We start from the raw sequence: 25343 nt of genomic DNA, 5'->3' as shown, positions 1-25343 counted from the left end.
AAATACTGCGGGTGCTGAAGAATGATGCCGCGCGGATCGACACCGGGACAGGATACAGGATCGCGGGGTAGAAATTCTGAACTGAGTACGCTACAGCGCATCTTCCTTCCCATATGCGTAGGTTACCGGCCTTCCATGTCTGCTTGCTAGGACACCCGCTGTCCATCTTGGGCGTCGGAGTCAGAGAAACGTACTGAGACTACTGACGGAATGTTAAGCTACGTTTACGGACGGCCACGAGGCCATTGAGCCTTCAACGTCGCTCAGCGATCTCACTTCCCCCGCACTTGCTCTCACCCACCACCCACCATGAGCGACCCACCCTTCGCCCTCGTAGCGACTAAGCGGCTCCTCGTGGGTCTACTGTCCTTCCTAGGAGGCCAGCTGGTTAACATCCTAGTCTTCTTGGTTGACTTGGTGCTCTTCATTGTCAATCTCGCCATTCCGGACCGACGCATCGGGCACGTCGTCCCTCACGGGCATCCAGGGGCTGGAGGAAAGTGGCCAGCTTTCGTTCCTCCGAAGCAGGGTGATAGTCGATGCTCGTGCCCGGCTCTAAACGCCATGGCCAACCACGGTACGCTATATCGTTAGTCCCAACGGTTTGACACTGCTGATCGATATACTTGTCTTCTGGTAGGGATCTTGCCTCATTCGGGAAGGAACATAAAGTTCAAGGAACTCTCCGCGGTGGTGCGGCAGACGTACAACTTCGCTCCCACCTTCTGCTTCTTCGTTCCCAACTATGCGGCAAACATGCTCAACCGGAGCTACTGGACAGACTCGTTTGACCTTGCGGATATCGATGCGCATAACTGCATCGAGCATGATGGATCGCTCGTCCGTGCGTCCTCTTCGTTAACATTTCTTTCGCATGCGCTGACATGGCTCCATCGTGTAGGGGTGGATGCGATTGAGGATCCAGACCAAAGCAAAATTGCCATACCCCTCGTCGAACGTGTGCTCAGAGCAGGAAGCGGCCCCAATGGTGACCTCACTCCAGCGGACCTGTCACGCCTGCTGGGCCAGCGCCGCGTGGAGGCGAAGAAGGCAAATGGGACGTTCAGCCTGGCCTTCATACATCGCTTCTTCGGGAGCTCCAAGTATGTTCGCTCGCTGTCAACCTCCCTCGTCCACGCTACTTACCTCACGGTCACAGCGCGTCGACACTCCTTACCATCTTTGGTGGGAGACTGCAGGACCTCCGCACGTTCTTGACGGAGGAACGCTTCCCTGAGACCTGGGAGCCGCGTATTCGTCACCAGATGGGGCTTACGATGATGGAATTCAACAACACTGTGCTCAAGGTTGAGCTTGGGATTCGGGAGGAGGTCGACGGTACCCTCCAAGCAGCGGGCCAAGAACGCTATGGTCTGGGTAGCAAGAAGGCTGATTAGAGTGTCCCTGATATCAATGCAGATAGCTCTGCCAATCCCTCTAGTTCATATGTCACCTCATTTCTTGTGCAAGGCTCTAGCTAGTCATCATCTTTGTCGCCACGAGTGGACGGGAGAATGCTATGTCACTGCCCGCCTAGCTCAATCGGATAGAGCGTCAGACTCTTATCCACTCACATTGGCGGGAATCTGAAGGCTGCGAGTTCGACCCTCGCGGTGGGCTAACGGAACAAGGCGATTACCTTTTGGCACTGTCGGCCGATAAAGTTGCCACAAAGAAGTTTTTGCCGGGCGTTGATCACGTGACTGAACAGCAGGAAACTTTCGTCTTCATCCAAAGAACTTGACATCAACCTACTATGTTATTCGGGCTCATTGAAGCTGACTCTGCACATTGTGCGCACGGTTGCTTCTGTTTCCACAATCAAAGGTAGGGTGCCGTTCGAACCAATTTGGCAACCTAGACGCTGGTGATGAATGTCGTTGGCATATACTTTAAGGCCTCTATTCCACCGCCCGCCTAGCTCAATCGGATAGAGCGTCAGACTCTTACGAGGACTTGCGGGTCAGTAATCTGAAGGCTGCGAGTTCGACCCTCGCGGTGGGCTACTGGTACAGTAGAGGCTAATAAGTTGTCCGTCGGGCAACCAATAATTTTTTTGGTGGTATCTGGCACATCCGTTCTCCTCCCCCCCATGTCAATACTTATTCATGTACTAAGTTGATGTGCGGACTCGGTGAGCTCTGGATTTCCACCAAGGGGACCGGAGATCAGCGGGTGCTGGGCGCCCATCCATATATGGTAGGATGCAGAACAATGGCCCGCTTTTGAACCGGAACCTCGACTACGACGTCCTCACTACTTTCCAAAACTCCCCTCGTGTCATCTCCTCCAGCGAACGAGAAGGTAGCAGGAGTAAAAAACCTCTGCTTTCTCCAACATGACCTCAACCTCACGAAGTCCAGCCATGTCTGCAGCAGATGAGTCTTCACGATCAAGCACCGCAACGAGTAACGGTATGATCTTCTCCTCACTTTTTTTACACATCCATATTGTGGTGCTCAGCGCAACACCGATACTTACATTCGTTATTTACAGAAGCCAGCCCAGATGGCGGAGTCGCCAACGCGGACTTTACCCACAACCACCTCAACCACCGCTCCTTCGACATGGCCAAACTCAGTCCAGGAATGAAAATGTCGCTCACTATCCTCGCCAACGTGAATTCGCCCATCTTCGAACCCCCGCACTACCCTCATCTCTCTACCGTCTTGACAGGTTTGAGCAGAATCATCTACGGTGAGACTACTCCCTAGGGTTGCTCGCACGGATGCTGAATTATGCCTAGATGACCTCGACGCGCATGCAAAGAGTCTCGTACATATCCGCTTCCAAGTCCCAACCGAAGGTAGCGCGACGGCATATCTCGAGTTCATCGACAGCCACGACAAGTCACACGGCAACCGACCGGACCTCATCGGCGTACCCAATGTGGATCGCTTCCGTAAAAGAGACGGTTCGGGGTACAAGCGAGTCCCCCACCATTTTATAGAGACCCTTGCCGTGGTCAAGGCTCACAAGAAGTATGATCTAGCACAGGCTGCTCACTCCGCCTATCGTCACCAGCAGGCTCGACCTGATCATCCGGCATTCCTGTGTCTTACTGTCAAGCCTCAGTACTACCAGATCATGCTCTCCGAACCAGGCGGCGTCGTCGCCTCTGCACACTTCCCTTGGACGGATCTTCAACCGCTTGCAATTTTCTTCCACACGCTCTACGTCCCGCGCACGAAGCATATCCTGCACGACAGCACGGTGCTCTGGAAGTGCGTCCCAGGCAACCCTTCCAGGAATCTCACGAGCGTCAAGATCACTTGGTCGATTACCTGCGGTGAAGAGATGTACACTGAAGGCAACCTCATCGCCCTCGGTGATGCATGGGGACAGCGAACGACGGTTTTCCGCATCAAGGACCCGTCTGGACATCGCGTCGTTATCAAGGAGGCTTACTGCACCAGGCAACAGTCAGAAGAGTCGACCTTCCTGGCATCCATCCATGCTGATGGCGACGTCCCAGGCGTGGTGCGGATGAGCTGCTGCGAAGACGTCATGGTCGACGGACAAAGGATCGAATGCAGTATCGGAGAGAATGGAACACTTTGTACCAAGAAGAGGTTGGTGCTGCTCGACTATGGCTCACATTTGTTCACCAGCCGCTCTGTAAATGATCTCCTCCGAGCGTTCTATGACGTCCTCGAAGGTACGTTTCTCTCGCAGTAATAAGCACAACAAACCGACGTTCGATCGTTCTATACAGTGCACCGTACGTTGATCAAGAAAGGCATCTTGCACCGAGACATGAGCATCTACAACATCCTCATCTATCCCCGCTGGCGGAAGTTACCTGGGAGACGTATGATGAAGGACCCGCCGCCACTCATCCAGGACGTTCTTAGCGGGATACTCAGGTATGTTGGAGAGCCGTCCCGATCACGAGCGACACGGTTAATGCGACCTATAGGGATGAGCAGTCTCGTACAGCGGACTGCTTGCTCATTGATTACGACCACGCTGCGAAATTGGCGGGACAGGGAGAGGCTCCCGTCAATAACAATGTACTGGCTAGACGGACGGTGTGCAACTCGCATTTATTTTCCCTTCAAGTATCTGACATGACACCCAGGGCACCCCGAAGTACATCGCTCGTTCAGTGTGTCTCTTCGAGGTCCTCCGCGATCCTGCCTGCAGCCTCGCGCATGGCGACTCCGATGCCGGAGTTGACAGGACCAGCCAAGGACCTGTACATCAAGGCATATGGTGTGGATCGTTACAACGCATACGTGGATGAAGTCCAGCACATCACCCCCGAAATCATTGACTTCGCGGAGAAGTTCCCTCATTTGGTCAATGCCGACTTCTCAGTGACGCCGACGCCGAAGACAATCCATGGCGGCCGACCGCCGAAGAACTGTAACGCCGCAGACTCTGCTAACACGTCATTCAACCATCGTCCTGAGCACGACGTAGAGTCAGTTTGCTGGACGATGATCTCTGTCCTCGTCCGCATTCAACCGGCGAAACGTCCCCAGGAGGTGCACGTCCCATCGTCGCTCAGTACGTTGTGGGGGCACTTCAACAGCCACGCGATTTACGCGAATCCGAGCCCTCTGAACGATGAGCGTGGCACCATCCTCAACCTAGACCTCAAGCACTGGCGCTCCATATTCGAACCCTTCCCGGAGTTGCACGATCTCGCCGGTCTCCTCCATGACATCGCGTGTCAGGTCCGGCCCGAGTATGCTCTCTGGGATCCGGCCGCTCCTCATCCGGACCATCTCCACGAGGCTGTTCAACGTCTCATCCTCCAGTACCTTGTCGATCATAAGGACAAGGACGTCAAGCTCACGGGTGACCCACGCAAACTCAGGCCTGTGGAACCAAATGCCAAGAGCGACCTCAACTCAGAGCCTCAGGCTGGTGACATTGCCTCCTCGGTATCGACAGAGCTCGCTTCGACCATGGAAGTTTTACCTGATATCGGCAACGCCCATCAACTGACGAAGCGTAAGAGCTTCAGTCATAGATCCGGGACTTCAGATGCTCCGAAGACCAAGCGCATGAAGGGCGACGACAACGATGATTAGTGAGTTGCGACCCCTCTATGCACGGTATGGTGACGACTCCCATTTTTCCCCTACTCGTAGCCGTAAGACTTGCTAGACCAAGTCCATGCGTCCCGAATATTGCTGGATTAACGAGCGTTAATCACATTCTTTCACGCACGTCACGAGGTTATTTCCATGTATCCATGCGATCTTGTTTATACCCACATCATCGTCATCCTGTATTTAAATCATGTCACTCTTCCATGTCGTCTCGTATATCTCTCCAGGATTCGTCAATAGTATAAACTCCGCACCCAGACGCCCGGCGGGAAATGCCGACGCCGTTTTACTTTTGCCTCGGCATCAGACCATCACCACAACGCTTCAGCTAGCTGTATAAGAAGATGGCGTTCTCATATGTTATAGGTATGTGTGTTATGTCTGAATGATCTCGCAAATGCTGATCGATGACATAGAGCACATGGAGGAAGATGAAGAGACTCCGAAGTCCATCCCGAGATGGGTTGAGTTGGAGTACATGGTCTGTCCACTATGAACGTGAACACAAAGCTCCGAATGACTTCTTTCATTTCTCTAGCACATGCGATCTTTAGCTGGGCCGGGAGTGACGGTTCACTTCACTCACCTCTCGCCTGGGTCGTGTAGCACGCTCTCGTCATTATTCTCGCAAGACGCCGCGCCTTCACGAGCCGATGCGTTTGCGCACCAGAAGTCCGTCATGCAGCTTATGGAAGAGAAAGGGGTCTCTCTGGATAAGGTTTGCTTGCTGGACCCGAAGGCGGAGAAGGAACTGGCACCCGAGGACGGCGACGGTCGCTTCGAGTGGTTCCTGTTCGGGGTAAGTTATGGCTGCACCACTGTAGACGTTCCGTATGTGAAGTTGAAGTATGTATTTAGGGCATTTTAGGTGCGTCAACGCCCGCTCTACTGGTCGCACGATGTCCAATCAGGTTTTCTCAGGTGACGACCCACCCCGCGATCGGACCTCCGAGCTGCGAGTACTGGGTTTCCCAGGCCGCCATCTGGGCCCTGTACAGATGACCACAGACACCGCACTCGGTGTCACAAAAATTGTCGTGCAAGACAAGAGTGGGTTTTCCTAACTGTCCTTCATACTTATTTGCGTTGCTAACGCTTAGACCTTATGTAGCCCCACTTTCGAAGATTCCGTTTGTTGTATGCGATACATTCAATCTCTTCTTTGGTTATTGATGAGCTGATTTGAACGTCGTAGGACTTCCCGACCATCGTCTTCAATGCGAAAGAAAGCGTAGAGATGCCATTCCGTGAGTTCTCGTGCCGTGTTCCGTGGTACATGCTTCATGGCACATATTACAGGTTACATCGCGAAGGATGGGGAACCGATACTTCCTCCTGGCATGCGCGAGCATTTGAAATCGGATCTTGACAAGAGCTTTGACTTCTGATGAATGCATCGGCGAGGGGGCAACACCTATGCCGTAGATCGAGCCTTGGTCTCCACTGATTGTGCGTAGAGAGTACAAATTGTTGTAAGTTACATGTAGTCTCCCCGGAAACGTTGTCGCGTTTTGGCGGTCTCAATAACACCCAACGAGACGACCTGGGAGACCTGCTAGAGAGCATCTCAGACGGGGGTGCGAGCGAGGCAGCACTACCTAGGTCCTTAGACAATGAGCCCTGTTTTGGACACGAATATTGACCGCGCGAGGAATCACAGTGATGGCGAGCATTTTCTATGCATGAGATGTCCCGAGCGGCTCCACTTGCTCTTCCTGCGCAGCGGTACAGAGGAGACGCCCGTGTTCAGGTTGACTGCACACCACCATCACTAGCTTGCTACTCTTGAGTTCGGTACATACCTCACAAGTATCATACAAAGTTCAACATATGCCAATCACGTCACTTTCATACAGACGGAATGACTCTCCTAGATTTACCTCCCGAAATACTTATCGCCGTCCTGGTTCATGTGGACTTCCGGACGGTCCTCCATTGTCGACAGGTCGTACCACGTGTTCTGTGAAGTGATGTAATGCTTTCTGACAGAAATTGTTAGGTCTGCGCCCTCCTAAAGAACCTCGTTGACGACGATACCTCCTTGCAGTACATAATCGAGCTTGGCGCAGCAGGGATGGAGGACGGCCCATCAAGCACGCTAACGCCATCGGCGCGATTGGCTCTACTTCGCGAACGACAATCCGCGTGGAAATCATTGACCTGGAGATCCGAAGCCACCTATCCGATGACGATCGGGGAATACTGGGAGCTCTATGGCGGCGTCCTGGCCCAGGAAGAAGGCGGGAAGAAGCTGGTCTTCCGGCAGCTCCCGTCTGCCATTCGCGGAATCGAGGCGAGGGAGTGGGAGATTCGCGATGCCGGAACGGATATCCAGGATTTTAGCATGGATCCTGCCCAGGATCTTCTCGTCGTGGTGGAGGAACGAATTGAATAGTATGTGATCCTGCTTCTCACCACGGTCGCGTGTCCTAATTCGACGACTGGCACTGACAGTTCTGAGACTACGTGTTCCTTGCATCTGAAGTCACTCCTGACAGGCGCACCGCATCCTGATGTCACCGGATCAGCCGTGCTCACACATCAAACTTTTCTCCAAGGCTTCACGTACTCCTTACGCATCGCAGGGGATTATGTCGGGACGGTCCTGTCTGGTGAACTAGAGGAACCATCGGAACTTGTAGTATGGAACTGGCGAACAGGTGATCGTAAGCTGGTGAGTGTCCACTGTACCGCATTACAGCATGGTGCTGAATACTTTTCCAGTGTGTTGGAGGATACCACTTCTCGTCGTTCACATTTCTCAGCCCACGTCACATCCTACTCGCCGCTTTCGGCGATGTGAACCATCCAGAATATGAAATCTCTGGTTGGGATGACCCAAAGAAGCCTCGAATTCTCGTTCTGGACTTGGACGTGGTGTCACCTCAACCAGTGCAACTCAGAGATCTCGAATTTACGTGCGAGTTCCTCTATCCTGAACTCAGGCCTACGTGCGGTATCGGCGGAATGGCAATCCGCTCTGATCCGGCACCCCATGCTCAGCCACATCCCTCTCTCCGCGTCCCATTCTCGGTCGTCCGCGAAGAACGGCTGTTCGCTATTTCCCTCCACTTCAGAGAAGGACTTCAGCGTCCTACGCTGCTGTCGCTCGTCCCATCGTCGACGCTCTTTCGCTCGCTCTCCTCGATTCCCCATGGACAGACCCGACACACGTTCACTTGGGCTGACTGGGGCCCAACAGGATCCAGGTTCTATCGTACGCCCCGTGCTACCGTGAACGTCGTCTGGATATGCTACGTCTACGGCATGTCATTTGTGTACCTGTCGAGCGTTGCTGCGTACCAGACTGTCGTTGTGCTCGATTTCAACCAGCGCGAGATCCGCCGTGCGTCCGACGTCATCCCAGACAGGCCGCCGGTTCCAGATTTTAGCAGTGGGTCTGCAAGGCTCGTTACGGAGGCGATGGACCTGGGCACAACGAGGCTCTTCAAGGATGCCGTGCAAACATCGCTGCCATTTTGGGAGCGGAGTACAGTCAATTTTGATAGGGAGCGCGAAGGGCAGATCAACGCGGCCATGATTGATGAGGACTCCTTGGTCCTGGTGTCAAGCGTGAGTTCGATGTTTGGGCGGCGCTCCTTACAATGACATACTGATCATCTCTTGGACAGCATGGGCATCCAGGGAAGTTCCGAGTGTTGTCGTTCTAGTCAATGATAGCACGCAGGTCCCATGAACAACTTGACGGATACGACCAGGGGCTTTCACCTCCACGAAGCAATTCTGTGGCTCAACCTCACCTATTGCGACGTTGCGGTAAAAAGCCAGGTAGCACGCGACTGAAAAATTATAACGATGGTCTGCGATTGGAACTAAAACGTCGTGAGGACGACGATTTCCGCCGCCAGCGTGATGGGTAAGTGTTATACATACTGCACAAGGTGATGAGTTGCGCCTGCTACATAGTGATGTCGCCTATCAAGAAAGCCGAATCGCCTGGGCGCGGGGCCACTTGTCGAACTTCCCAGCCGTCTGTGTCATGCGGATGTACTCCGAGCCATCGCCCTGCACAAATACGCGTAAGCCCCCAAACCGCACCATCACCAGGGCAGGAAGCACTACTTACCACTATCGTGTGCGGGAAACCAGTTTCAAACGGCAGGATGCTCTCCAAGTGCTTGATCTGCTCGGGGCTCAGCGACACATCGAGCGCCTCGATGTTCGCCTGCAGCTGCTCGATCTTGCGGCACCCAACAATGGGGAACACGTACGGCGTCTTCTGCATCACGTACGCGATCGCGACCGCCTGGATGCTCTTCGTGCCGACCTGCTGCGCAACCTCTTCGAGGGCCTTGCAGAGCTTCCTCTCGTTCTCGGTGCGCTCCCAGTCCGGCCGGCTGATCGTGCGTCCGTTCTCACATGTCTGTCTGCGCCGCTCTTCTTCCTCGTCCGTACGGATGCGTCCTCCGGCGAGGACGTTGAATGGCGCGAGGGCCATGCCTGCGAGTTGGTGAGCAACGTGGCGGAGAAAGTGCGATTTGGGGGACGATACCTTCTTGCCGCGCCATGGGGATGACGTCGCGCTCAAAGTCGCGCTGGAGGATGCTCCATGCGCCCTGGTAGATGACGAAAGGTGTTTTGCCCATCAGCCGTGCGTACATATTCGCCTTGGAGACGATCCATGCAGGTGTGTCTGAGATGCCCTGTGAACGAAGTCAGGTTCATGCTCGAGTGCAAGCCAATCGAACTGGCTTACCAGATAGAGGACCTTTCCGGCTGCGACGAGATGGTGCAGGCCGTTCATGACCTCCTCAACGCTCGTGTCCCAGTCCCACTACGTGCGCCGTCAGTCGGAAGGATGAGAGTCCCAATTGGTGTGCAGTACTTACCCAGTGAAGGTAGAGGATGTCGATGTAGTCTGTGCGCAACTTCTTGAGCGAGGCCTCGACGGAGACGTGCAACGCCTTCATGTTGTTCCCCGTGTAGTGAACTTTCTGCGCAATGTCTGTCGCAGCACGCTTGAATGGGGTCGTGTACTATGAGAGCGGTCAGCCATCCGCACTTGGCGGTTCGCCGGGCCGGGCCCTGGCTCACTTTCGTCGCGATGACTATCTGGTCGCGGATCCCACGGGACTCCATCCATTCTCCCAGAAACTCTTCGGACGACTCATCCTGGTAATTGTTCGCGGTATCGATGAAGTTGCCGCCGGCGGCATAGAACGCATCCAGGAGCGCGAAGCTCGACTCCTTGTTCATCGCCCCCATTCCCACGCTCTCCCACTTGTCGCCGATGCTCATCGCTCCGAAGCATATGGGAGAGACGTGCACGCCGGCGGATGGGGAGAGCTGGCGGTATCGGCCGAGCTTGGTCGGAGGGTCGGGTGCGGGGAACCAAATCTTGGACATGCTGGCGACTGATGGTTTATGACGGTGTGGAAGGCTGGAGGGGTGGTGGGTGCACCATCGGTCGTGTACCCTGTATATATAGACGACCTGTGTGTGCATGTGTGAACCCGCGTCCGTGGCACCAGACCCCACAAATCTCTCCGAGCATTGTTCCCTACTCAATAACATAGGTAATCCTGGGACCTTGTTGTAGTTAGATCTGGCGATCAGGCGACACGGATTGAATTTTCTGGCAGTGCCACGCTTATCCGCGACGCATACTGCGCGATGATCACCGACCGGGGTAAGTGGTTTGCATTCAACAGAGCGGACAGACATGTGCTATCTCCTACATACCTCCGTGCGACCGGCCTATTCGCGCTGCGCGTTCGCATGAATAGGTTCCTCTTGCTGCGATAGGCCTGGGCACATCTTTAGGTCCGTCATGGGATCCGCGGTTCCCCAGTCCGCAACGCTGATGTCACGTAGCTCTTCAAGCATAGCATCTAGTATGCGAACGAATATCAGTCAGTATAAGGACGACAATTGACGAAAGCACTAACTGGGGTCATTTGGACAGAACTTCGAGTGGTAGCTGACATCCAGGATGCACTCTCACAAGTGATTGAAGTGATTGGCACTAACGAGATTCGGGCGTCTAGGACTCCTAAGATGCACCTCGAGCGAGTCATGATTACGGATTTGTGAGGACTCATACTCTCCAAGAAATATACTGAGTATACGTAGGCCGCGGTAGATACTAGTAGCCGTCGACGAGGAGTTGATACATGAATGCTGAGATTCAGGGGAATGAGCGTTCCGAGGTACAAGGCCTTTGCCACTGTGGGCTTGAATGGGTCTACAGATTACCTCAGCAAGATTAACAAAGCACTACTTGTCTCGGTTACTAACTTGTTACAAACCATCACACCCAAGTCTACGCCCGTCGCCCGAGGCGGACGCATTGAGCGGAACTCTCACTTTCCCCCTGACTCTCATGTTCGTGATACATCCAAACGAGCGACACGACAGTCTCTGAATCTTTACCTTGTACACTACACACTACACTTCATCTCAATGGCACCATCTGCGGCCCCAAACCCGGCGACCCCATCGGCCCCCTCGACAAGTAAGCGCACCACAAGCTCAACGTCCGACCGGCCAGATAGGCAGAGGGTAGAGGATCTGGAGGTGAAGCCATACGTGATTGTGAGTGACCTGGGGAAGGGCAGTTTCGCGACAGTGTATCGGGGGTATCATGAGGTACGCATGCGGCATGTTCCTACACTCCTAGAATTGCTCACTCTCGCGGATGCAGCAAACACATCACCAAGTTGCGATCAAGACGGTGAATAGAAGTGGTCTTAGTCCGAAGCTCTTCGACAACCTCCAAGGCGAGATTGAGATCCTGAAGAGCCTGTCCCACAGGCATATCACTCGTCTCCTTGATGTCATAGTGAGCATCCATTCTCACATTGACTCCCAATCCTGCCCGGAGTCCTCGACGTGGATCATTCATGACAGTCTAGCGCGCAGAGAGGAACATCTATCTCATAATGGAGTTCTGTGCCGGCGGCGATCTTGCGAATTACATCAAGAAGCGCGGTCGTGTAGAAGGCCTCGAGTACATTCCCTCTCCTGGTGCCGCTCCCACCTACTACCCACATCCGAAGTCCGGTGGTCTCGATGAGATCGTCGTCCGCAGCTTCCTCAGGCAGCTAGGTAAGACGCCCCGTGCTTCCCATATAAGCTTTGTCTCACCCGAGATAGCCCGTGCAATCAAGTTCCTCCGGCAACGGAACCTCATTCATCGTGACATCAAGCCACAGGTATGTGCGTGACCTCCCGACACTATGTGGCCATGTTTGACGTCGTACGCAGAACCTCCTGCTCAATCCGGCTGGTCCGGACGAGTATTCCCGGGGTCATCCTCTCGGCGTTCCCGTGCTCAAGGTCGCCGATTTTGGCTTTGCCCGCTTCCTTCCACAGGCAATGATGGCTGAGACGCTGTGCGGGTCCCCGCTGTACATGGCGCCAGAGATCCTCAGCTACCAGAAGTACGACTCGAAAGCTGACCTGTGGTCCGTCGGTGCGGTGCTGTACGAGATGGCCGTCGGAAAGCCCCCTTTCCGCGCGCAGAACCACATCGAGCTGCTGAAGAAGATTGATAACTCGAAAGGCATCAAGTTTCCTGACGAGGATCCGCAGATGCTCGCACGCGCGCAGGCGAAGGGCGAGGAAATTAAGCCCGTCCCGTCGGACATCAAGATGCTCATTCGCAGTCTACTCAAGCGTATTCCGGCAGAGCGGTCGAGCTTCGAGGAGTTTTTCACAAGCACGGCCATGGTCAAGTCGAAGTTTCCGCGGCCAAGAGAACCCACACCGCCGCCGCCAGAGGACGACGAATTTTCCGACCAGATCCCTGACCACCACCGGATCATTCCACCTGAGGTGCTCGATCCAAAGGCGATGATCCCCCCTGCGAAGATTAAGTTCAAGCGCAGGACCTCAACAGGACAGGAGGTCATGGTGCAAGATTTGTGAGTTCCGTTGCCCGCTCTCAGATAACTCGATGCTTACATGCCTGCTTCTAGTCCCCCTGAGCGCATCGCTGGCCCGTCGCGATCGCCTCCCGGACCTTCTCCCCAGTTCAGTCCAGTCGTGAAGTCAAAGCCGTTGTCCCCTGACACGTCTTTGATACCGGGCGAGACGGAGGAAGATGGTGCCCTGCGCCGCGAGTACGTTCTGGTTGGTGACCGACAAGCCGTGGAGATCAACCGCGCCGTGGACGGTGAGTCGCTTGTGCCCATCTGACCACCATCTTGCTTATGGTGTCTCCGTGCAGAGATCACATCCAGACGACGGCCTTTGCGCGACACCCGGAAGCCGTCACAACTGGCCGACGATGCGCTTGAATCTCCGACCATCGAATCACCGAGTCCCACAAATGCGAACACGACCTTCCCCCCTCCTCCGAATACGAACATCCCGTCCTTGTCATCATCACCGTCAAGTGCAAGTCCTCGAGGAAACAATCCTCTGACGCGGGCGCTAAGTATCGCGACTGGAATTCTTCGAGGTGGACGACGGCGGTCGTCAACATACCAGGCCGAGTGGACGCCATCCTCGCCCCGGAGAATGCAGACATTTGGCGGTGCCCGCGGTCAAGGGCTCGGCTTGGAACTACAGGGAGCACGCGACGCTGAAGAGGACGAACTCCTGACGTCCCTGGAGGAACTGGCGCAGAAGACGGAGGTGCTGACACATTGGGCGGACGAGATGTATGACTATGTCAAAGCATTCCCGCAGAGTACGTTCATAGGCAGCCGACCACATCCGTATTTTTCCCTGACCTATGATCGTTGTAGAACCTCTGCCAGATCCAACCAAGTTCTCGAGACGGGAAGGAGAGCCTGAGCGGCTGGCTGCCCGGCGGAAGAACGCGGACATCCAGGCGGAGTACAACGCGATGACGTGCGTCGCGCTGTACATGCTCCTCATGTCGTTCTCGCAGAAGGGCATTAATAAGCTGCGCAACTTCAACGAGCACCTGCAGATGCGCGATCCGGAGGGGGAGCTCGAGGTTAGCGAGGGGTTTGACGAAGGTCAGCATTCCTCGCATCTAGATGTGCTCTCGTATTGACGAGTGGTCTTGTAATCAGCGCTGTCGTGGTTCAAGGACCACTTCATCAAGTGTCATGATCGTGCGGCGCTGGTCAAGACATGGCTTCCCGCTCAGTATACGGGACCGCCCACATTCCTTGATCAACTCGTTTACGATCGCGCCTTGCAGCTGGTGAGTGTTGTCCTCATCGCCGTTCTCGTGCAGTTGTCAATCCATTGTCCGCAGAGTCGCATCGCTGCCAAGAAGGAGCTTTTCGACCAAGCGAACTCTCCCGACGAGTGTGAGAAGCTGTACGAGGAGTCCCTCTGGTGCCTGTACGCACTGCGAGACGATCTCCTCCAGACGGATAATCCGTTCTTGGACGAGGATCGCAGTACCATCTCAACATGTACGACCATCTCCTCTCTCTTCGCTGTTGATAGTATTCAACGCTGACACTATGCACCAGGGATCAAGCGGACGAAGCTGCGTCTAGTCCGCTGTCGCGCCCGTATGAACATGACGGACCGTGAGCGCGTCAAAGACGCGCGGCTCGATAACAACCTCGTCGACGTGCCGCGAATACCGGCACCTTGGGACGAGGTCCCCCCGGCGGACTTGCATACTGGTCAGGACCAGATTACCCATTCATAGCCCCGCCTGCTTTCTCTTTTGTCATGCACATTCATGGAGTTGGAAGACGCACACAGGACGTTTTGTACCATCATTGCTATAGATGTACGTGCATCATGTACCATTATCATCGTAATATATTGGGCCTTGTCTAAGTGATATACGCTGCCGGATCGTGGACGTGCCTCTTTCCTGATGTACTTTGGCATGCCGTATGACACTATCCTTTGCAAAAATGTTGAAGACTCTAGCTAGCTGTAGTGAGAACATCGGACTTGGACATATACTGTTGCTGAGATGGCTGTTGTACCTCTTGGTATGCACTGCTTTCGTTGACTTTCGTGCTCTTACCAGTCTTTTCCCCAGGATACGTTCCTGTAACATACACCTCGTAGCTACAAAACTAGGCAACAGATGTAACATCAGGCTGCAAATGAGTCAAGCATGAGATGTCCCTTGTCAGTCACGCCGCGCGTTTGCCAAATATCCCCTTTGCCCAAACAGATATCAAGCTCGTGCTCGCACTCGACCTCAACCCCGGACGCCCCTCCGTCTGGTGGGGCTCCGCATCACTACTACTCTTCCTCTCCTCGTACTTCGGTGGTTCGTCGTAATGCGGGCTTGCCTTGGCATCAACCGTCTGGTTGACGTTATCCGTGCCCTTCGGGGCCGTAGGCTGCACGACGACGTCGAGGATCTCGAACGACGACAGTTTAAGGACGACGACGCTCCATGCGATCGGAGCGATGCGGATGTGGCCCGCCTGTTTTCCGATGGTGCCGTTCACGCAGATGGAAATGCGTTCCCTCGCGATGTCCACGAGCTCGGGGAACACGTCCTGCGCCAAGTCGATGGCTTGCTGGGAACGCTTTTCGTGTCAGACAACGTAAATAGCGCACGTAGAGATACCGCTTACCTCGTAGGTTTCCGCGGGCACCACGTAGACCGTCTGGCCATTATAGCGATATGCAAGGAGCTCGGGTCCCTTGCCAGCGGTGCTGCCAGCCTGAGTAGTGCGACTGGTACTAGCAGTGGCGTTGGCGTTTTCGGTCTCCATTGTCGCACGAAGCATAGTGGGGTTAAGGGAGCGATTTGAAAAATGAGTTGGAGCGACTAGCTCTTGTTTCAAGGCTGCCAGTGCCCAGGGCACTGCTGCTGCGCAGGGTCAGGAGGGCCATCACGTCATACACGGTTCGGATACGATTAAAGCTCACTTAGTATAGTCGCCGGTGTCGCCTCCTTCCTAGTGCTTATCGCCTGGACTGGACTTAGTCTCGGTGTCAAGGCTTCACAGCATGTCAGTATGTATGATGGGCTGGAACGAGAAGGGCACATTGGACGCTGCCCGGTGGTTGCCGGAAGGCTGTGCGCACAAGTCTGGTCTGAACGTTCTGAACACATGAAGTCATTTACGCCCAGAGTCTACAAGGCAATGAGTTATGACATCCTAGCAGAAATCACCCATACAGGTGCGTTGAGGCAACCTGCAGCTTTCAACTAGCATCGGCTTCGTTCCCTCCAACTTGGAACTTAGGCCCTTCACATTATGGACACAATGGTGTCATGACCACAAGGCCGAACTGACCCTCACGGCGTCCCCAAGATGCAAGACATCATGCACGCGCACGACGCTCGCACCCTGTTGCACCGCACAACTCACCGCAGCCGCCGTCGCCCAATCGCGCTCGTCTGGCCTCGTATCCCTCCCTTCATAGCTCCCCGTCTCATCTTTATCCGGCTGGCGCAGAATCGCACCGAGGAACGACTTCCGCGACGCCCCGATGAGCAGCGGGTACCCTGCCAGCGGATTCCTCTTCGGCCTCGACTTTGGCGCGCCCGGGATGTCTTGCAGTCGCAGCGAGTAATCTGCGACGACGCTCGAGCACTCGCGGAGCACCTCCATGTTGCCCTCGAGGGTCTTGCTGAATCCAATGCCGGGGTCGACGATGACCAGCCACCGCCGGACACCCCCAGGACCCTTGATCGCCTTCTCAACCTTCGCGCCGAGCTCGACACGCACGCCCTCGAGGACCGCGCCCCTCCCGCGCTCGTCGTTCGAGTACGCATACTGACTGTAATCTTTGTTCTCCGCTGCGGGCCCACGCGAGTGCATCAGCACGACGGGCACGGCGAGGTCCCGTGTGACCTGGCGCATCTTCATGAAGTGCGCCTCCGACTCCTCAGTCGGGGGCCAGTCGGGGCCGCTGAACGCACAGACGTCGTTGATGCAGTTCGCGCCCGCGTGCACGCTCTCCTCGGCCACCTCCCAGCGGAAGGTGTCGATGCTGATGAGCGTCGTTGCCGTGCGAGCGAGCAGGGAGAGGCGGCCGGAGACGGTGGGGGTGAGCCGCTGGCCTTCTTCGCGGATGGCTTGCACGACAGGGACGACGCGGGTGAACTCCTCTTCGGGAGAGACGAAGGCTGCTCCTGGGCGCGTGGAGTACCCGCCGATGTCGATGATGCTTGCACCATTGCCTACCGCGGAGGTAGCGTATCTCAAGGCATCAGGGAGCGAGTAATGGCTCGAACCGTCGGAGAAGGAGTCCGGCGTCGCATTGAGCGTCGCCATGATGTATGTCCGCCTTTGGGGCTGCTTGCCCTTGGATGGGTGCGAGGTGGCTGGATATGTCCAGTAGGTTGCAGTAGGCGGGACCCGCGGGATCTTTGACATATATGGCGATTGCTCTCCGATGTGCTGTATGGGGTACCGCGGGAAGGGGATAACTTTATACATAGCGGGCTCGTCCGTCGGCTGCTGGACCATCACAGAGAGCAGGCTCTCGACAGTATGTCCGACCGAAGGCACAACGTATCCCGGGATCATGCTGCGTGTCCTGCGTTAGACAATGCGGATATGAGAAAGAAGCACGCACTCGGCTAGCGGCCTCAAGACGAACTCCCGCTCCGTCAGACGGGGATGCGGGATCACGAGCTCTCCTTGCAAGTCGTCCAACCCGTCGCGGAGCGCTTCTGGCCGCGTGTCAAGGACGATCGAGTCGTACGTGACTATGTCGAGGTCGATCGCGCGTGGGCCGTTGCGGAACGTCTCCCTCCGACCGACGGCTGTCTCGATCGTTTTCAGAAACGCCAGCAGCGCGCAAGGCTCCAAGTCCGTCTCAACCTGTGATCTCACTGTGGGTATCAGTCACACCAGAGAGAAGGGAATGGACCGACCATGCAGGCGCAGTTGATGAACTTGGGCTGCTTCTCGACGTACATCGGTGCCGTCTCGTAGAGGAAGCTTGTGTTCACGACGACAACCCTGGGAGACCCAGTCCATTTCTCCAGGTCTGCGCCTGGCGCCTCGAGAAGACGGAGGGCACACTCGATGTTTGCGAACCGGTCGCCAATGTTCGCGCCGATGGCGATGGCGGCGAGATGCGGGAGGGACTTTGAAGGAGCCGCTGCATCGGCACCGGGGGTCGCCAGCGAGGGAACTGGAGTAGTAGAACCGGTAGAAGAAGTCGTCAAGGAAGGGGTGGTGAAGTCTTCTAGCTTCCGGGTTACTTCCACTTCTGCAGATCCAGCGCCCAGGATTGCGCTGGGCTTCGAGATGTGTACGGTCGACGACGCTGTCTTGTCGTCCAGGAAGGACAGTATGGTGTGCGCGGCCTCCGACGCCAGGGCCTCAACAGTAAGGAACTTTGAGTCCTCCACGAACTGGGGACCACGTCAGCTTTACTTCAGCAGGAAAGTAAGACAGACACTCACGTCGAAGATCCGCTGCTCCAGCGTACGGAAGTCAAGCGGACCTCCACGTGAGAAGGCCCTGGTTATCGAGACGTCGACCCGGATGCGCTGCTTGCGCTGGCGTTCGTGTGGGTGGATGCCAATGATCGCATGGCCAACAATTTCTTTGAAGAAAAATGTCTCCTCCTCGGGCTGTGTCTGCGACTTGAGCTTCGTGATCTCCAGTCCATACGCAGCGCCATAAAGCAAGGTCTTTGTCCTCGAGGTTCTGACGGTGAACAAGCGGATGGCGGGGTACTGAGCAGCATAAACGTCGCAAACGCGGTCCACAAATGCCTCCAGGGAGGGAAAAGTCTCCGCGGCCACGATCGCTCCCATGCCTGACGCAAGGGTGGAGTAGTTGACAGAATGTGCTAGATCGTCGGTGGCGGCCGCCTGGCTGACGTCGTGGGCGAAGCTGAAGGAGAGCACGACGGGCTGCGCCTGTGGCGTGCTCGAGGGCCAGCGGGAACCGTCGGAGAAGGAGACGGTGAGCGCGAGATCGTTCACCCGGACATAGTCGCGGGTTTGCTCGCTCACCGCGTCTTTCGTCTGGGTGCTGCATGTTGTTAGTACCGACTCTGCGAAGATACGAGTAGTCGAGGACAAAGAACCATACCTCATGGTGGTAGGATGCTAAGGCTTCCAAACTTTGAGCTCGTACTATCTGCGCTTTCCTTGTATGGAACGGCGCATACGATCCTCCGCGATCAGGTACGGCCGCTCAGTATATGACTCGAAGTCGTTCCCGGAGGTGTCTCGCTGCGGCCTGCGGCGTTGGATGGACGTATATTCTGGTAGCTCGGAGGCAAAGCCTGCGACGCCCCCACGGCTGATAATCTTTTCTTTCGCGTGGGGCGTGACGGCGTCTGTTATCATAGTTCCACAGTATCAGCTGCTGTGATTTTCGAACCTACACTGGAAACAGCTCACTGATGGTGGTTAAATGCCCAGAAATTGCACCTCGTGGTTCTGGAGCAACAAACATCACTGGTTACGCCCTCTGTCGCCTTTTGCCGCCATATTTCCTTTTGAGGGAGGACGGCGGGTGTGGGCGCTTCTGAGGTCTTGGTATACTGTATACCACCATCACACCTTGCTTGCTGCGATGGAGTTCACATTCTCGCTTCAGAAACTGGCAGCATATCAGCCTCGTCAAAGCGCCAAGTCAAAGGCAACCTACGAAACCGGGCTGGCATTGTTGGAACGCGGGGGCTACGCGAGTAAGGGCGAGGAGGGTGCGTGCAGCTTCCGTATGTAACGCGTAACCACCAAACTCATACAAGAACACACTTGGGATACGATAAGGCTGGGACACGATAGAGAAGCTTACACTGGCCGCACTGGACCAAGGGAACCTCGAGGTCGCTGACGTGCGTGTCACCATCCCCCCGAACGCGTCTGCCTGGCGCCCCGCTCACGCTCGAAACAAGTAGAAATGTCTCCAGCTGCTCTCGGACAAGTTTCCTGAATCGCCACGGGTTGACGTCCTGTCTGGGATCCGGCTAGAGGCAACGGAGTCCACAGAGACCGTCCTCCGGTACTACGACGAGCTGCTCGAGGCGGACCCCACAAACTCCGTACGTCTCGCCTACTCCCCCTCGTATCCCTACTCTCACACCAAGCTATGCGGTGCTCGCAGGCCGCCTGGCGGCGCAAAGCACACGTCTTGCGGCAGGCCGGCAAGATCGAGCGCGCGGTGGAAGAGCTCTCCGCCATGCTCGACACCTTCTACTCCGAGCTCGACGGCTGGCTCGAGCTTGCGGACATCTACGCGTCCTGCCAGCAGCACACATACGCGTTGCAGGCGCTCTCGCACGCGCTCCTCCTCTCGCCGCAGAACCCCGCGTACTTCCTCCAGTACGCGGAGACGGCGTACCTCGCGGACGACGTCCCGCTCGCGCTCAAGATGTTCCTGCAGACGGTGGACATGACGGATGACGACGACGGGGATCTCGCCCCGGGCGACTCGATACCGACGGGGATCACGTTGCGGGCGTGGTTTGGCGTGAAGCTGGTGCGTCTCTCCTTGTTGCTTCTGGTGTATGGTGCACGCTCCTTGCTCACTGACGCGTGCGCTGTAGTGCACCCGGAAGCTCATCACCGAGCCCCGCTCCGGGTCTAACTCTGCTTCACAAACCGCTGCGCCCAACACCTCCAATCTGTCGCTGCTCGACGACCTCTCGACTGAGAGGCTACGAACGGCCTATCTCAACCTGAAGAACGAGTCCCCTCCGGCTGGAGAAGCCGATCTTATTTCTGCGCTAGCTACCCTTGTGAAGTAGATGCTACGCTGTTGAAGGACCAGGAGATATACCCGGACTGACATATGCTTCGATGCTGTTCACTATACGTGAACATGCGTGAATTACCAATCAGGGTCCCAAGGACGATTCAAGGCGTACAGCTACAACTAAGGTTATAGATACACATGTCTGCTGCGGCAACGAGCACAAACCGACCTTTAGACGATATGGCAGACGCAAGCAGTCATGAGACATGAATGCCCGAGATCATAATCATATACGGAGGGGCATATGCGTGCGGATAGAGTAACATGAAAGCAGGATGCGAATGATACAGACGATGCAACTCCCAACTCCAGATCAATAGCGCGCCATGGTCGCTGCAGCGACGTCGTCGGGGGATGGCTCGAGGCCTGCGCGGGTACGCCTGATGCGTCCTAATGTGTCCCCGGAGCTGTACGGCTTTTACTTCTCGGGGTTGGCGTTCCTGAAGAGGAAGGGAGGGGTTAGTGTGAGTGTGAGAGAGCGTGAGAAGGGGGAAGGAGGATTGGGAGGACGAGTCAGATAGGAGCGAAAGACAGATGAATGTTTTTCTACACAAGCGGTTCAGTGTGAACTATGCAAGATATTCGAGTATCATCTTGAAGAGTGGCGGGCGGGTACAGCAGAACGCTGCACCGCAGCCGGGATGGGAAGAGATGTAGATAGTCGAGTACTCACATTCTCCGCTTGCCGCCAGGGAGAGTCGTAACGTTAACGAAGCTGCAAAGACCGTCAGCACCTCTTTCTCCTCGCCGATGAAACACAACTCTACGCACCGGCGGTTGTAGAGCATGCGCTTCTTAGCACGGCCCTTAGGGACCTTCTTCTTCTCCTGCTTTTCGACCTTGGGGGTCTGAGACTTGACCTTGCCGGCACGGGCGAGAGAGCCGTGAACTAGATAAGACCGCGCATTTCGCGAGCAACAACGCAGAGACGATCAGTACAGGCAGTGAGAGAACAGAGCATAGGACGAGCAACCTTTTCCCATGTTTGCTTGCTGTGGGCTGGAGGTGGACGCGGACGGTGAGTAAGGTCTGCCTGGTCCTGTACAGCTCTATCACTTTTTTCGAGCTCCGACTTAAAACCAACGGCCTTCCATATCGGGAAGACCGGCGTCTGTCGGACAGGCGCCGAGCGCGTGTTCGTTCGCGTCCAGTGGTTCGCGTTGCTCATACTACTTACTTACATCCCACCACTATACCATGCAGCCGATCAGGAATACTGTGGCCAAGGTATGTTGCTGCTGATTACTATGCAGCACTTATTGACGTTTCTGGTTGAGTAGAGCACTAGTCGGTATGCTCCCTATCGCCCTTCCCGGCAGTCTTCAACCACTGGAGTCACACCAACTGTGGCTACTTCCGGAACGGCGAACGGCACCTGGCGCGATGTCTGTCTGCAGATCATCAGCGAACAGTTTCCAGGCTTCGAACCGCGTAACGATTTCGACATACTCACGCTAGGGACGACGAAATACCATGGACCTCGGGCGGAGCTGGAGGCATGGCTGGACGAGAAGCTGGCTGTGTGCGTAGACGTTCGAGGGAGCCATGAGGTTGTCATGGAGAGCATGCGGGAGATGTTGTCTATGCCGTCCAGCACTATAACCGGGGTATGTGTTCGTGTCGTGGCATGTCCATGTGTCACTTACAGTCAGTCGCTGTAACAGCTCAAGCCTCGAGGGATGGAGCGCAACGTCTTTCTCCGCCCTATTCCAGGAAGTTCCTGTTCCATCCGTCTCTTCCCTGGCTGTCTTGAGGCACGGGAATACTGCCTGGATTTCGTAAGCACCGAGACCGGATTGCCTGTCAACTCTCCCTTCAAGTTCGAGCTGTGGGCCGTCCCTAACCCATCCCTGCCATGGATCGGAGCCATCTCAGAGCGTATCTTTAGCTTGGAGAACATGTTTGACTATTCGACGAAGGACATCCCAGCTGGGCACGAGAAGTTCCCGCTACGAGACGGCCAGACGTATCTTCTGAAGCGCTCCGGTCACAAGGACGTGTGCTTCACAGTCCCTCTTCGACGCCTACCTTTGGCTGCCACAGTCCAGGCTCGCGATGTTGACATGCTGGACTTACCTGAGTCGGTCGACGCGTAAGCGAAGGACGGTGTCGGCTTGTTGGATTGTATCATCATGGGTTTCGATCCTCAGTGGGGCTCGTTGGACTTTCCTACATCTTTTTGTACCATCACACGCATTTTCACCCGTGTTCATATTTTCGCCCATGTTATCCAAATTCTTGTGTCACTAGCAGCGACGGTCGCTAGGAACAGGCGCGGCTCTCGACCTCCATGCAGATGGTAGCGAATTCGGTGCCTCTGCGTCGAGTCCGCGAAAGGAACCCCCGTCCGGGGTTCATGCACACGGTACACCACAATCTCAACAATCTGTTCTCTTTGCACCTCAAAGGAACCATGAGCATGCTTGAATGTACGTCCCAGGCATTGTGCCGCGACTTCAAAGTGAAACATCGACGGTGGCTGATGTTTTCGGACAGGTCGTCGGAGGCAGACCTAGGCAGACTCTCCCGCAAGCCGACGAACTCGCACCGAATGCGGTTTCCAAGGATTTCCGTCGTCAGCCGCATGGCTGCGTCATCGCCTCCTAAAGCTTTCACCCTGCTGAGCTACGTCAGGGGGGGCGCATAGGATCTTCCAAAAAAGGTCAAACCCACCTCCTCGTTGTGCGGTCGGGAATTAGACGACGGCCTCGAGCTTCCCGCTCGGAGAGCGTTTGTCAGTGCCATCTCTTGGGGGAGGAGGCTAGACATAGGAGGGCAAGGCCGATATCGCGCAGCGGAGACAATCGTTCGGTTCAGAGCTGCAGGTATAAATACGCGTGTGTCGATGGCTGACAATCTTTGAATTGTCCCTCCAGCCACAGTCGTTCGACTACACCCTCGCCCACTTCACAACAGCACATTCAACCACCACCACCACCACCATGAGCATCTTTGCGACCGCCCCGCCCCCTCCCACCAAGCTGGGCTACTACCGCCAGCTCTCGTCCCTCGCGGGCGTGCACGTCTCGCCACTCTGCCTCGGTGCGATGAGCATCGGCGACAAGTGGGAGAAGCTCGGGATGGGTGCGATGAACAAAGAGACGAGCTTCAAGCTGCTCGACGCGTTCTACGACGCGGGCGGTAACTTCATCGACACCGCGAACAACTACCAGGACGAGACGTCCGAGCAGTTCATTGGCGAGTGGATGGAGCAGCGCGGGATCCGCGATCAGATGGTCATCGCCACCAAGGTTAGTCGGTTTTATCTCCTGCCGCATTTGATGAAGTCGCTGAACGCATTTATGTGCGCAGTATACGACGAATTATAAGCGTGGGCGAGATGATATCCCGCAGAAGGCGAATTACACGGGCAACAACATCAAGTCCATGCACGTCTCTGTCGAAGACTCGCTCAAGAAGCTGCGCACGAATTACATCGACATCCTCTACGTGCACTGGGTGAGTCTTCCTGCCCCATCTCTCCACTCCGCGTGCTGACTCGCGGCAATACAGTGGGATTGGGACAGCGGCGTCGAAGAGGTTATGAATGGCCTGCACAACCTCGTCACCGCCGGCAAGGTCCTGTACTTGGTGAGCATCTTTGCTTACAGGGAACTCACCGATCAGATTACTCATGGTTTCTTTAGGGCATCTCTGACACGCCAGCCTGGATCGTGTCGAAGGCGAACCAGTACGCTCGTTGCCAGGGCAAGACGCCCTTCGTCATCTACCAGGGCGCATGGAGTATCCTCGAGCGCGACTTCGAGCGCGACATCATCCCCATGGCCAGGGCTGAGGGTCAGTCCACCCTGTCCATCTGCAGGTCCTTTCCATCTAACGTCAATCTACAGGAATGGCCCTTGCACCATGGAACGTCCTGGCTGGCGGTAAGATCCGCACGGATGAAGAGGAGGAGCGCCGTCGGCAGACCGGGGAGAAGGGTACGCATGTCGCTCTCCGTAGGGATTGCCAGTCGCTGACACGCTATTCATCTGCACAGGTCGTCTTTGGTTCGGACCTAACTGGGAGAGAACCGAGGATGAGCGCAAGGTGTGCAAGGCCCTGGAGGAGGTCGCGAAGCAGGTCGGAACGAAGAGCATCCAAGCTGGTGAGTCTAGCTAGGATCGGCCACCGCGATCCCGGGCCTTTGCATATGCATATAACGCTGACCCTCGGTGCGAACGACAGTCGCGATCGCATACGTGATGCAAAAGACCACACACGTCTTCCCCCTCATCGGCGGCCGCAAGGTCGAGCAACTTGAGGCGAACATCGAGGCGCTCAACGTCAGCCTTTCCGAAGAACAGGTCAAGTTCCTCGAGAGCGCGCTGTCGTTTGACCCTGGCTTCCCGCACAACTTCTGCGTGAGTACCGGCATTGTTTTTTGTAGGGATTAAAGGCAGAGATCTGACTTTTCTGGACACAGGGTGACGGTTCTGAGTACACTGGACTCATGCTGAACGCTGCGAACTTTGTGCGGTGGCCGCGCGCGAAGCCGATTGGGAAGAACTAGGATGTCTGCATGTAATTGTTAAACGTTTAGATGCCATTCCGGATCATGTAATATGAGTCAATCTCACGATATCACCATACAACTGTAAGGAATTGGTGCGCTTTGCCGTTGGCGGTGGTTCAAACGAAGAAGCTTGTTGGCGATGATCCTCGGAGATCCCAG

General features: G+C 55.6%; 12 protein-coding genes and 2 non-coding genes across 14 annotated transcripts; 10 read left to right on the top strand and 4 right to left on the bottom strand.

Moving 5' to 3' along the window:
• Nucleotides 1–309: 309 nt before the first annotated feature.
• On the top strand, nt 310–1397 carry L226DRAFT_545196 (chloroperoxidase-like protein; the record flags this gene model as incomplete). The annotated part of the gene is made up of 4 exons (XM_067682329.1): nt 310–577; nt 641–844; nt 902–1103; nt 1160–1397. 4 exons carry the CDS (start codon nt 310–312, stop codon nt 1395–1397), a joined length of 912 nt encoding a protein of 303 aa, XP_067536602.1.
• Nucleotides 1398–1527: 130 nt separating this feature from the next.
• On the top strand, nt 1528–1620 carry L226DRAFT_t103. Its single transcript has one exon. It is a non-coding gene; the product is annotated as a tRNA-Lys (tRNA).
• Nucleotides 1621–1911: 291 nt separating this feature from the next.
• On the top strand, nt 1912–2005 carry L226DRAFT_t104. Its single transcript has one exon. It is a non-coding gene; the product is annotated as a tRNA-Lys (tRNA).
• Nucleotides 2006–2365: 360 nt separating this feature from the next.
• L226DRAFT_570243 (uncharacterized protein) lies at nt 2366–5042 on the top strand (the record flags this gene model as incomplete). Its single annotated transcript, XM_067684413.1, has 5 exons — nt 2366–2414; nt 2497–2697; nt 2747–3658; nt 3716–3866; nt 3920–5042. 5 exons carry the CDS (start codon nt 2366–2368, stop codon nt 5040–5042), a joined length of 2436 nt encoding a protein of 811 aa, XP_067536601.1.
• A 365-nt stretch (nt 5043–5407) lies between these two features.
• L226DRAFT_612281 (DUF431-domain-containing protein) lies at nt 5408–6697 on the top strand (the record flags this gene model as incomplete). The annotated part of the gene is made up of 8 exons (XM_067686373.1): nt 5408–5429; nt 5480–5544; nt 5602–5862; nt 5922–5931; nt 5985–6113; nt 6175–6200; nt 6259–6310; nt 6363–6697. 8 exons carry the CDS (start codon nt 5408–5410, stop codon nt 6449–6451), a joined length of 654 nt encoding a protein of 217 aa, XP_067536600.1. The 3' UTR covers nt 6452–6697.
• Nucleotides 6698–6924: 227 nt separating this feature from the next.
• Nucleotides 6925–8672, top strand: L226DRAFT_461728 (uncharacterized protein; the record flags this gene model as incomplete). The annotated part of the gene is made up of 4 exons (XM_067675675.1): nt 6925–7011; nt 7063–7457; nt 7518–7737; nt 7788–8672. 4 exons carry the CDS (start codon nt 6925–6927, stop codon nt 8670–8672), a joined length of 1587 nt encoding a protein of 528 aa, XP_067536599.1.
• A 330-nt stretch (nt 8673–9002) lies between these two features.
• L226DRAFT_522450 (Aldo/keto reductase) lies at nt 9003–10430 on the bottom strand (the record flags this gene model as incomplete). The annotated part of the gene is made up of 6 exons (XM_067678761.1): nt 9003–9089; nt 9151–9524; nt 9577–9727; nt 9781–9858; nt 9914–10060; nt 10119–10430. The coding sequence occupies 6 exons, from the start codon at nt 10428–10430 to the stop codon at nt 9003–9005; spliced, it is 1149 nt and encodes a 382-aa protein (XP_067536598.1).
• A 907-nt stretch (nt 10431–11337) lies between these two features.
• Nucleotides 11338–15032, top strand: L226DRAFT_506795 (kinase-like protein). The gene is made up of 11 exons (XM_067678098.1): nt 11338–11672; nt 11728–11865; nt 11939–12131; nt 12180–12238; nt 12291–12949; nt 13004–13200; nt 13255–13719; nt 13778–14014; nt 14072–14205; nt 14260–14422; nt 14483–15032. Exons 1-11 carry the CDS (start codon nt 11487–11489, stop codon nt 14665–14667), a joined length of 2616 nt encoding a protein of 871 aa, XP_067536597.1. The 5' UTR covers nt 11338–11486; the 3' UTR covers nt 14668–15032.
• L226DRAFT_612278 (uncharacterized protein) lies at nt 14987–15940 on the bottom strand. Its single transcript, XM_067686372.1, has 3 exons — nt 15861–15940; nt 15563–15801; nt 14987–15514 (listed from the first exon to the last, which is right to left on the bottom strand). The coding sequence occupies exons 2-3, from the start codon at nt 15716–15718 to the stop codon at nt 15110–15112; spliced, it is 561 nt and encodes a 186-aa protein (XP_067536596.1). The 5' UTR covers nt 15719–15801; nt 15861–15940; the 3' UTR covers nt 14987–15109.
• Nucleotides 15941–16034: 94 nt separating this feature from the next.
• L226DRAFT_534084 (Dihydropteroate synthase) lies at nt 16035–19355 on the bottom strand. The gene is made up of 6 exons (XM_067680596.1): nt 19309–19355; nt 18995–19244; nt 18358–18934; nt 17821–18306; nt 17520–17767; nt 16035–17471 (listed from the first exon to the last, which is right to left on the bottom strand). The coding sequence occupies exons 2-6, from the start codon at nt 18997–18999 to the stop codon at nt 16208–16210; spliced, it is 2580 nt and encodes an 859-aa protein (XP_067536595.1). The 5' UTR covers nt 19000–19244; nt 19309–19355; the 3' UTR covers nt 16035–16207.
• An 88-nt stretch (nt 19356–19443) lies between these two features.
• Nucleotides 19444–20835, top strand: L226DRAFT_485125 (TPR-like protein). Its single transcript, XM_067677094.1, has 5 exons — nt 19444–19613; nt 19684–19748; nt 19812–19955; nt 20018–20392; nt 20460–20835. The coding sequence occupies exons 1-5, from the start codon at nt 19484–19486 to the stop codon at nt 20658–20660; spliced, it is 915 nt and encodes a 304-aa protein (XP_067536594.1). The 5' UTR covers nt 19444–19483; the 3' UTR covers nt 20661–20835.
• A 251-nt stretch (nt 20836–21086) lies between these two features.
• On the bottom strand, nt 21087–21629 carry L226DRAFT_570235 (40S ribosomal protein eS30; the record flags this gene model as incomplete). The annotated part of the gene is made up of 4 exons (XM_067684412.1): nt 21087–21108; nt 21342–21383; nt 21440–21557; nt 21623–21629. The coding sequence occupies 4 exons, from the start codon at nt 21627–21629 to the stop codon at nt 21087–21089; spliced, it is 189 nt and encodes a 62-aa protein (XP_067536593.1).
• Nucleotides 21630–21865: 236 nt separating this feature from the next.
• Nucleotides 21866–22764, top strand: L226DRAFT_545189 (uncharacterized protein; the record flags this gene model as incomplete). Its single annotated transcript, XM_067682328.1, has 3 exons — nt 21866–21895; nt 21988–22275; nt 22333–22764. The coding sequence occupies 3 exons, from the start codon at nt 21866–21868 to the stop codon at nt 22762–22764; spliced, it is 750 nt and encodes a 249-aa protein (XP_067536592.1).
• Nucleotides 22765–23200: 436 nt separating this feature from the next.
• On the top strand, nt 23201–25226 carry L226DRAFT_485118 (Aldo/keto reductase). Its single transcript, XM_067677093.1, has 8 exons — nt 23201–23919; nt 23981–24127; nt 24182–24259; nt 24316–24466; nt 24520–24609; nt 24669–24776; nt 24857–25032; nt 25095–25226. Exons 1-8 carry the CDS (start codon nt 23611–23613, stop codon nt 25179–25181), a joined length of 1146 nt encoding a protein of 381 aa, XP_067536591.1. The 5' UTR covers nt 23201–23610; the 3' UTR covers nt 25182–25226.
• The last annotated feature ends 117 nt before the right edge of the window (nt 25227–25343 follow it).

Source organism: Lentinus tigrinus (genome assembly GCF_003813185.1).
Source record: "Lentinus tigrinus ALCF2SS1-7 unplaced genomic scaffold L226scaffold_9, whole genome shotgun sequence".
In the NCBI taxonomy this organism is placed as follows: domain Eukaryota; kingdom Fungi; phylum Basidiomycota; class Agaricomycetes; order Polyporales; family Polyporaceae; genus Lentinus; species Lentinus tigrinus.
This window is presented reverse-complemented; position numbering and strand designations above follow the sequence as displayed.

What these genes read in the sequence shown, in the direction of transcription:
- L226DRAFT_612278 (XM_067686372.1), bottom strand. Translation starts at nt 15,718, where the DNA reads ATGCTTCGTGCGACAATGGAGACCGAAAACGCCAACGCCACTGCTAGT. An exon ending in TGCCCGCGGAAACCTACGAG is followed by an intron (nt 15,515 to 15,562) that starts GTAAGCGGTATC and finishes TGACACGAAAAG; the next exon opens with CGTTCCCAGCAAGCCATCGA.
- L226DRAFT_506795 (XM_067678098.1), top strand. Translation starts at nt 11,487, where the DNA reads ATGGCACCATCTGCGGCCCCAAACCCGGCGACCCCATCGGCCCCCTCG. An exon ending in ATCGTGACATCAAGCCACAG is followed by an intron (nt 12,239 to 12,290) that starts GTATGTGCGTGA and finishes CGTCGTACGCAG; the next exon opens with AACCTCCTGCTCAATCCGGC. An exon ending in ACGATCGCGCCTTGCAGCTG is followed by an intron (nt 14,206 to 14,259) that starts GTGAGTGTTGTC and finishes CATTGTCCGCAG; the next exon opens with AGTCGCATCGCTGCCAAGAA.
- L226DRAFT_485125 (XM_067677094.1), top strand. Translation starts at nt 19,484, where the DNA reads ATGGAGTTCACATTCTCGCTTCAGAAACTGGCAGCATATCAGCCTCGT. An exon ending in GGAACCTCGAGGTCGCTGAC is followed by an intron (nt 19,749 to 19,811) that starts GTGCGTGTCACC and finishes CGAAACAAGTAG; the next exon opens with AAATGTCTCCAGCTGCTCTC. An exon ending in CGTGGTTTGGCGTGAAGCTG is followed by an intron (nt 20,393 to 20,459) that starts GTGCGTCTCTCC and finishes CGTGCGCTGTAG; the next exon opens with TGCACCCGGAAGCTCATCAC.
- L226DRAFT_485118 (XM_067677093.1), top strand. Translation starts at nt 23,611, where the DNA reads ATGAGCATCTTTGCGACCGCCCCGCCCCCTCCCACCAAGCTGGGCTAC. An exon ending in CCGGCAAGGTCCTGTACTTG is followed by an intron (nt 24,260 to 24,315) that starts GTGAGCATCTTT and finishes TGGTTTCTTTAG; the next exon opens with GGCATCTCTGACACGCCAGC. An exon ending in TCGGCAGACCGGGGAGAAGG is followed by an intron (nt 24,610 to 24,668) that starts GTACGCATGTCG and finishes TCATCTGCACAG; the next exon opens with GTCGTCTTTGGTTCGGACCT.
- L226DRAFT_534084 (XM_067680596.1), bottom strand. An exon ending in TCATCAACTGCGCCTGCATG is followed by an intron (nt 17,768 to 17,820) that starts GTCGGTCCATTC and finishes GTGAGATCACAG; the next exon opens with GTTGAGACGGACTTGGAGCC. An exon ending in GTCTTGAGGCCGCTAGCCGA is followed by an intron (nt 17,472 to 17,519) that starts GTGCGTGCTTCT and finishes CAGGACACGCAG; the next exon opens with CATGATCCCGGGATACGTTG.